The sequence below is a fragment of the Phocoena sinus genome, chromosome 14 (genome assembly GCF_008692025.1).
Source record: "Phocoena sinus isolate mPhoSin1 chromosome 14, mPhoSin1.pri, whole genome shotgun sequence".
NCBI lineage: Eukaryota > Metazoa > Chordata > Mammalia > Artiodactyla > Phocoenidae > Phocoena > Phocoena sinus.
The window spans coordinates 13,804,588-13,814,306 of NC_045776.1; the positions used below are offsets into that span (position 1 = coordinate 13,804,588).

General features: G+C 48.8%; 1 protein-coding gene across 1 annotated transcript; it reads right to left on the bottom strand.

The window, feature by feature from the left end:
• Positions 1 to 342: 342 nt before the first annotated feature.
• On the bottom strand, positions 343 to 7,646 carry LOC116739062. Its single transcript, XM_032603137.1, is given in 3 exon segments — positions 343 to 467; positions 681 to 6,302; positions 6,305 to 7,646. Coding segments are annotated over 3 exon segments (6,696 nt in total). The 5' UTR covers positions 7,254 to 7,646.
• Positions 7,647 to 9,719: the final 2,073 nt, after the last annotated feature.

Here is a 9,719-nt window from a genome sequence, read left to right on the forward strand (position 1 = left end):
CTAACTTTTAAACAAAGACATTAGCCACTGATTGGTTAACTTTTAAACAAAGACACTAGTCACCGTCTGATTGGTTGGATGGTTGCAAAAGGGGGTTCAGCAAGCATAGTTACAGAAGCGAGAGCGGCTGGTTAAGTTTCGGTTTCCTGAGGCTTTGTTTTTCAATTAGGAATACTTAAGATGGGGCCATAGTTACAAACAGTACAAACAGGAAGATCGATGCAATCCTAGCAGCACTACGGCCTAATGGCAGGGCATCAATTCAGTCCTATTTCTACCAAAGTAGAACATAGCCCTTCATTCCCCCTTCTTTCATGAACCAGAGGAGCCAATCTTGGGTCCTCAAGGCTCAGTTTCTTCATTTTCTAAGTCCTCGTATGGCTGATATTGTGATCTTAATACCATTAGCTGAACTGTGTTTATTCTTTTTCGGACGAAATCCATGATTTTGTTGAATATACAGGGGCCTATAGTGAGGAGGAGAAGGAGGCATAGTAGAGGGCCCAGGAAGGGGAGGAGGAAGGGAAGCATCCCATGAAATCCTGACCAAAGGGGATTGTCCGCTAATTCTTTCCGACGGCGGGCTAAGTCTTCCTGGAGCTGGTGAATTTTGTTTCTTACAATGCCTGATTTATTTGCATAAAAACAACATTTTTCTTTTAGAGCGAGGCATATCCCACCCTGTTCAGCTGTCAGCAAGTCTAAGCCCCTCCTATTTTGTAGGACCACCTCGGCCAGCGAATCTAATTGGTCCTGTAAATCCTGAATGGTTCCAGAGAGGGCTTCTACATCTTCTATTAATTGTCTAGACAGCTGATTATAGGAGTGAAGGGAGACCCCAAGACCTGTACTCCCTGTGGCCACAGCTCCTGTAATTCCTAGTCCTACCAGGAGGGGTATGGCTGTAATGGCTCGTTTGGTTCTTCCTGCCCAAAGGTCAAAGCTGGGAATGGGCAATGGAGTGTCTCCCGAGATCAGGTCTACATTAGGGAGGAGGGTGGCTAGGTTGCAGACCCCTGTCCAGTTCTGGGGTAAATAGGTGTATGCTAGGTTATTTCCACAGACAAAGACAGTGGTGTTAGGACTACAGAGGGAGGAGTTTACGGGGATATACTGACTACATCCAGTAGATGAAAGGATTCCCAAGTCAATACTGGCGTTAGAGAGGGAATCGTTCTTGACAAAGCATGAGGTATTAAAGGTAGTTGAAAACTTTGAAAATTGTATGGGAAACGGCTCCGGGAGTAAAGTTGGGTTACATTGTTTGCTGATGTTTAAATTGGCGAAAATGGGGATGGCTATAGGGCGGGGCGGTCCTTGAGGAAGGCAGAGCCAGCAATCTTGTGCTAAGTTGGGGTTGGTGGTATTTAAAAGCGCAAAAGTAGCTTCTAGTATAGTCGTGGTTTGGGGGTCCAGTTCAGAGGGATTGACCTTAGGGCGAATTAGGGGGTGGTAGCTGAGCTGTGGGTACAGATTTTCTATTTGTCTTCGGGTTTCTATCTGGCGCACTTCGTCTTGGGGCCCTCCACCGTCTGACATATGTATGGGGGCCCTGGTATTCCAGCACACCGGGGTCCCGGGAGTGCCAATGCATCCAGCCTGAAGGTATTTATTATTATCACTAATGGTGGGACTTTTATTATTTTGTAGTGTGGCTGTGAAATAAGTCTTGTTATTGGTCCCTGTACATTGCTGGTAAGAGGAGTAGCACGTGCTATGCATTGATTCCTGAAAAGTAGAACAGGGACAAATAGCTCGGGGGGGGAGTGGTTTAGGCTTATGGTGGCATTGCCAGCTGGTTTTGACCCCGGTGCCTCCATATACCTGAACAAGGTATGCAGTTATTCCCCCGCAATCCTGCATATGAGTATACCTTCGGGGAACAACAGGAGTCTCGCTAGTACCTCCCCTGCACTCGCACGGTGCACCATATAGTTGTTGCATTAAAGCATTCTTATTGGGGGGGGGTTGAATCCTCCCCTCGTGGCCCGAGGGTTGAGGGTTAGGACTGTCATTAGAGCTATCAGCAGTACCTTGGTCCTCATGGGGGAGGGTATGGCGTAAGGTCAGTTTGAGGGGATTGTCCTTACTCCGATCAACCGTCCAGGTGACGTCAGCTTTAGTGGACTTGATGAGGTCAGAAAGTGGGTCCACCGGCTTGACGTGGGTGTAATGGATCCAGGCAGCTATGCTGTCCACCTTGATGGCCGTCGGCGTTGTCAGGATGATCTGGTAAGGTCCTTTCCACCTGGGTTCTAGGGTCTCTTGTCGATGGCGTTTGACAAGGACCCAGTCACCTGGTCGGAGCTGGTGTGGAGTAGGCGGGGGTCCTGTTGTATATAGCTCTTTTAGTTTGGGCCAGATTGTCTCATGTATCCGCTGTAAGGCTTGGAGGGAAGACAGGAGATTATTTTCTGGGTCCGATTGGATAAGGTTAGTCTTTAGGTTAGGGATAATAGGAGGAGGCCTACCATGTATTATTTCGTAGGGGGTAAATCCTAGCTTATAGGGGGAATTTCGCACCCTAAACAGAGCGTAGGGGAGTAGGACTACCCAGTTAGCGCCAGTCTCCATGGTTAATTTAGTCAAGGTCTCTTTTAGAGTTCTATTCATTCTTTCTACCTGTCCTGAACTCTGGGGGCGGTATGCACAATGTAATTTCCAATCAGCCCCAAGTATGGAAGCCAGATCCTGACTTACCTTAGAAACGAAGGCCGGCCCGTTGTCTGACCCTATCATAACTGGAAAACCATACCTGGGCAGGATTTCTTCTAGTAGCTTTTTAGCTACTATTTGTGCTGTCTCATTCTTGGTCGGGAATGCCTCAGTCCAACCTGAAAAGGTATCTATAAACACCAGTAAATAGCTATATCCATATTTGCCAGGCTTTACCTCCGTGAAGTCCATTTCCCAGTAGGCTCCGGGCTGGTTCCCTCTTTCCCGGATGCCAGCGGTTGGTGGGTGGGTGTTAGCATTATGGAGTTGGCAGACTGCACAGCCAGCAACCAGTCGTTCAGTTTTTTCGGAGACATTTTTAATTTTAAGTCCAGTCTGTCTGATGAGATCCTGTAGCCGTCAGGCGCCCAAGTGGGTGCTACGATGGATCCGTTCAAGGACCAAGGTTCCTAGTTTTTCTGGAAGGAGGATATTGTTCTTAGCGTCCCGCCACCATCCGTCTTTAACCTGGGTTAGAGGGAGTTTGTTTATCCATCTAATGTCATCTTCCGAGTAGTCGGGTTGGGGCGGTAATTCCCGGGGCCCTGGATCCGGCAGTTGTAGGGGAAGTAATGGTATTGGAGTGTATGCCGCCTTTCGAGCCGTCTGGTCTGCCAAATTGTTGCCCCGGGCGACTGGATTTGTGGGTTTTTGATGCCCCGGGCAATGTACAATGGCTAACTTTTTGGGTTCCCATATGGCCGCTAGCAAGGCCAGGATTTCCTCTTTGTTCTTGATGTCTTTGCCCTCTGCTGTGAGTAGTCCCCACTCTCGGTATATTGCCCCATGTATGTGTGCGGTAGCGAAAGCATACCGGCTGTCTGTATATATGGTGGCTTTTTGGTCTTTGCTCATCTTAAGAGCTTGGGTCAGGGCAATTAATTCAGCTTTTTGGGCTGAGGTCCCTGGGGGGAGAGTCTTTGCCCATATCACCTCAGTTTCCGATGTTACCGCTGCCCCTGCATACCTCTGACCTTGCTGGACAAAACTACTGCCGTCAGTGAACCATATGACTTGTGCATCTAATAGGGGCTGGTCACATAGGTCTTCCCGAACCCCATGGATCTGAGCCAGTACCTCTGCACAATCATGGAGTGGGGAGTCTAAGTCTGGGTCAGGTAATAGAGAGGCAGGGTTTAAAGCCCGTGGTGGAGTGTAGCTGATTTTGAGAGGATTTAACAGTAGACCCTGGTAGTGGACCAATCGAGCATTGCTCATCCATCGGTCGGGAGGCTGTTTGAGAACCCCGTCGATGGCGTGGGGGGTGGTGACATGTAATTCCTGTCCCATAGTTAGTTTGTTGGCATCCTTTACCATTAGGGCTGTGGCGGCGATCACCCGGAGGCAAGGAGGCCAGCCTGCAGCCACGGGGTCCAATTCCTTCGATAGGTAAGCGATCGGCCTGGTCCAAGGACCGAGGGGTTGGGTCAACACGGCCTTAGCTATGCCTTTGTTTTCATCCACAAAGAGGTGGAAGGGTTTGGAGACATCAGGGAGACCCAGGGCGGGTGCGGATAGCAAGGCAGTTTTGATCTGCTGAAACGATTGCTCAGCCTCCTCTGTCCATTCAAAGGGCGTCTGTTCTTTGGTGGCTAAGTATAGTGGTTTGGCCATTTCAGCAAATTTGGGTATCCATAAACGGCAGAACCCAGCTGACCCCAAAAATTCTCTCACCTGTCGAGGCGTGGTGGGTCTGGGGATGCGGAGGACAGTCTCTTTCCGTGCATCTGTGAGCCATCGTTGCCCCCCTTTCAGTAGGTATCCCAGGGAAGTTACCTCAGGCCTGCAGATCTGCACCTTTTTGGCAGAGGCCCGGTATCCCAGGGTGCCGAGAGTCTGTAGGAGGTTTCTGGTTCCCTGCAGGCAGGCTTCAGTGGTCCCAGCAGCTATTAAGAGATCATCAACATACTGCAGGAGGGTTATATTGGGGTTTTGTCTCCGGTACTCACTGAGATCCTCGTGTAGGGCCTCATCAAACAAGGTAGGTGAGTTCTTGAATCCTTGGGGAAGTCTGGTCCAGGTGAGTTGTCCGTTTATGCCTCTCTCGGGATCCGACCATTCGAAGGCAAAGAGTTCTTGACTTTTGGGTGCTAAGGGTAAACTAAAAAAGGCATCTTTGAGGTCCAGCACAGTATACCATTGTTTTTCTGGACTAAGGGCGCTCAAAAGAGTATATGGATTGGGTACGGTAGGATGGATGTCTATGACTCGTCTGTTAACTTCCCTCAGGTCCTGTACTGGGCGGTAGTCTTTACTGTTAGGTTTGCGGACTGGCAGCAGGGGTGTGTTCCAGGCCGACTGGCAGGGACGCAGTATACCTAGGTCAAGAAGCCGGCGAATATGTGGAGTGATACCAGTTTTGGCCTCTATGGGCATGGGATATTGTCGGACACGTGCAGGATCTGCCCCTGGTTTGATTTCTATGAATAGGGCTGGGCGATGTTTGGCTAGTCCCATCCCACCTGTTTCTGCCCATGCTTCGGGGAACTGCTGAAGCCATGACTTTATATCTTGATTTTGGGAGGGTGGTTCCTGGTGAAGTCGGTACTCATCTTCCAAGTTCAGGGTGAGCACAGATATGGGTTGGTTGTGAGGGTCTGTTATGATCGGCCCCTCTGACCGAAAATGAATTTGCGCTCCCATTTTAGTAAGTAAGTCTCTCCCCAGTAAGGGGCAAGGGCTATCGGGAATGACCAGAAAGGAGTGGGTTACTTTTCCCGTGCCCAAGTCTACAGTTCTCTGAGTGGTCCAGGGGTAACGTTTAACTCCCGTAGCTCCCTGGACCCAGGAGGTTTTGTCAGAAATTTTCCCGTGGGGCTTAACCAAGACCGAATGCTGTGCCCCTGTATCCACCAGGAATTGGACTGGTTTCCCCTCCACTTGTAGGGTTACCCTGGGTTCGGGGAGGGGGTCCGAACCCCGTCCCCCCTACTCTGCATCATGTGTAAACAGGACTGGGGTGGTGGCCTTCGGTTGCCATTGCCCCTGGTTGGGGCGCGGCTGCCTTTTTTTGGGGCATTCCCAAGCCCAATGGCCTTTTTCCTTGCAATAGGCACATTGATCTCTGTCCAATGGTCGCCTGGGAGGTCGAGTGGCTGGGGGGCCCCCTTGATCTTTCTGAACAATGGCGGCCAGGACCTTAGTCATTTTCTCAGTGGCTTTAAGTTGTCTATCCTCTGGGGCGTCTCGGTTATTAAAGACGCGCTGAGCAATACGGAGTAGGTCCTGTATCTGTTTGCCCTCCAGATCTTCTAACTTCTGGAGTTTCTTTTTAATATCAGGGGCTGCCTGGTTAACGAAGGACATTACAACGGCAGCCTGATTTTCGGGGGCCTCTGGATCCATAGGGGTATATTGCCTAAAGGCTTCCATTAATCTTTCTAAATAAGAGGAGGGACTTTCTGTTTTACCTTGTACAATTGAATATACCTTGGCCAAATTAGTGGGCTTGCGCGCGGCAGCCCGGAGACCCGCCATTAGAGTCTGGCGATAAATGAGCAGTCGTCCCCTACCTTCTCCGGTGTTGTAGTTCCAATCATCCTGCGGGGGGCGAGTTAAGGGAAAGGCTGCATTAATAAGATCGGGTTAGCGGTGGGTTGACCATCATCTCCAGGAACCAGTTTTCTTGCCTCCAGCTGGATTCGTTCTCGTTCCTCGGTAGTGAACAGGATCCGGAGAAGCTGTTGGCAGTCATCCCAGGTGGGCTGATGGGTAAACATAACACTATCTAGAAGAGCTATCAAGTCTTTAGGATTATCAGAAAAACGAGCATTCTGGGTTTTCCAATTATATAAGTCACTGGTAGAGAATGGCCAATATTGGAGTCGGGGGTTCCCTGTCTCATCGGGAGGGCCTATTTCTCGCAGGGGTAGGGCTGTGGTGGAATCTGGATGGCGGAACCCTGGGTCGCGCTGAGTGCGTCCACGGGTGCGTCCAGCCGGCCCAGGGGAGTTATTTTCATTGGGCAGGAGGGCCGGCAGTGCCTCTGCCTCTCGCTCCTCCGGTTCTGACCTGGGTGGCCTCTCGGGAGGGGCCACAGGAGGTTCTTCCAAGGGGAGAGGAGCAGGGTCAGGAGCAGGAAGGGGGACCGGTTGTGGGGCCAAAGGAGGATGTTGATATGGAGGGGGTTCTATGAGAAGGAGGTCTTGGCTGTCAGAAAGTATGGGTGCGGTTGAGGTCTGAGGCTTGGGAGGTTTGGTTGGTCGGGCCGTAAGGATCTTATATGTCCCTGATGACAAAAAGGGGGCCATCCAGGGAGGTGGGTTTTCTACCAGGTCCTGCCATACCAAGATGTAGGGGATTTGGTCCGGATGGCCTTCTTTCCCTGGTAAGAAAACTCTAGATTTAATTTTTAGGACTATAGGAAGACAAAAGGTACCCTCGGTGGGCCAACCAACCCCGAAAGTTGGCCATTCAGAGCGGCAGAAGGTAATAAGTTTTCTTTTCCGGATGTCCAGACTGAGATCGTGTCCTCGGGATTTCACATCCCCAAAATTAGTGAGAAGGAGGGAGAGAGGGGTACTCTGTGTTTGGCCCATGTTTAGGTCCTGGAAGAGGTTGGTTAGAAAAGGTTATTCTGAAAACGAAAGTGATTAAGAGCAGTCCCAATAGCGGAGCCTGTAAAAGGAGGAAGGGAGGTTATCGCGTGCGCGCTTCAGATGGGCTATCAACCCCCAGATGGGTCGCGGTGGACGTCTCCAACCACGCCCGACTAGGTGTCCTATAGCGCGTCCGCCAGGACTGTCCTAGTCCCCAAAACAGAAGGTACCTTGAGCCAGCTTACTTACCGATCGGTTGTCAGCGATGACCCGTTGACCTGATGTCTGGTGGGCTTGGGGGCATCCCGGACGAGCCCCCAAATGAAATGCCCACGGTCACGAGACCCCTCCACAAGACCACCAGAGACAAGAGTCAAAGCCAAACGGCAAGGGTCATTTATTGCAGGTTCGAACCTGGACCTCCGCGCACTCGTTGCCGGTGACGCTAAGAGGTCCCGATGGAGTTTAGTACAGCTCTTCTATAGACAGGTACAAACAAGCTCGCGACCTTCAGGGGTGGGGGGTACTGACTGGCTAACTTTTAAACAAAGACATTAGTCACTGATTGGTTAACTTTTAAACAAAGACACTAGTCACCGTCTGATTGGTTGGATGGTTGCAAAAGGGGGTTCAGCAAGCATAGTTACAGAAGCGAGAGCGGCTGGTTAAGTTTCGGTTTCCTGAGGCTTTGTTTTTCAATTAGGAATACTTAAGATGGGGCCATAGTTACAAACAGTACAAACAGGAAGATCGATGCAATCCTAGCAGCACTACGGCCTAATGGCAGGGCATCAATTCAGTCCTATTTCTACCAAAGTAGAACATAGCCCTTCACCAGCAAGTGAGCCTGGAGGTGAAGCAGCTGGGATTCTCCAGTTAAAGGGTTGCTGAGCATGAGAAGGGGCTGTGAAGAGGCAGGGCACAGTGCCCACCAGGAGCCTGGGAGCTCTAGAACCCAGATGTCCTGGGAAATGAAGGAGAAATAATAGGCCGCTCACACTTGCAGCCAACCAGCCTGGGTGGTATTCTTTGAAGGAAAGCACTCAAAAATCCCTCCTGGGGCCAGACCAGTTTGACAAACTGGAGATTTGGGCGGCCTGTCTGCTCTTTGGGGGCAACCTTGGGAAGCTGAAGAAATCAAATCAAGGCCTCAGACCCTTTGAAGAGTTGCTTCTTCACAACTCTCATAATATACATGCAAATGCTGATTAAAAAATTCGATTATGTAACATTAAAAATGTCACAATGATCTTCCTTTGATAACAGCTTCAATTGGGGTGACATATCAACCCGTGATAGAGTCGATAGGAAGGGTTTTGTCCCTGTTTCTGAAGTAAAAACGGGTATAATCTAAATGTACCACCTACTTGTTTCTTAGTATAATGAATTTTATTTTGAACGTACATTGGATGTGTTTATAATAAGAGCCACTTGTTTATGTATGTTTTCTGCTAAAGCAAATACATGCAACATTGCCACTGTTTTCTTTGTTTTTTTGTCAGAACGTTTCAGGTTTAGATTTCTCACCCCGGGGGAACAGGGGTGTGTGTACAGGGACATTTGACAAAACTGTTTTGCAAAATTAGATGAGCGTGCTTCCGAACACCGGAAAGTTTCCCATGTTTTTTCTTGTTGTGAATTGGGAAGCCTACGTTTCTGAGCCTGCGCAAACCTCCACTTTGCCAAATGAAAACACAAACAGGCACACAGATAAACACAATTTTTTAAAAAGTTAAAAGAAAAACAACAGGAAGGCCAGAAGCAATCTAATTTCAGTAATATTTTCAGTAAATTAATGGCTTGTGTTTGTGGCAGCAGACGCTTGGAAAAGATTGAGCTGACAGATGGGCACAAATAAAGCCACGGGAGAACTGGGAAGGATGATAAATATTATCTGCAGGCCATTTTTATCCCCCTTGTTAATTAACCATCCTGCTCTTCTACAACAGCTACTCTTATTTTTCTCTTTACTCTGAAATTCTTTCATTTCATATTGCTTTCTTTCAAACGTTCTCGTATTTCCCTACTCTGTTTTTTTCTATACCAAACCTACTGCGATTTTCAATCCTGTGTTCTTTCCACTTTTCCTACAGTGAGGTTTTTGCAGGGGAGAAAGCAAGGACATTTCCTTTACCTCTTGTCAGCTTCCTAACTATTTTCTTGCTATGAATGTCCAACAACTTTCCAGCCCCAGGGAATACAAATTCCTTTCCTTTTCTATAAATTGTTGTGTGCTGTTCTCACTACCCATCACTAAATATACAACATGGCGTTATTGATCTCACTCTCTCTCTCTTTTGTTTCCTCTTAAAAGAATTTTACAAATGAATTAGTCCTGCCCTGTTTCTTTTAATGGTTTTATGTTTTCTGATGTCCAGTTTGGCAGCCGGGCAGGGTGATTTAGCTGAAAGAACATGGGCTTTGGAAACCGCCGGCCCTTGGTTCATATTCTGGTTTTGTTTCTTA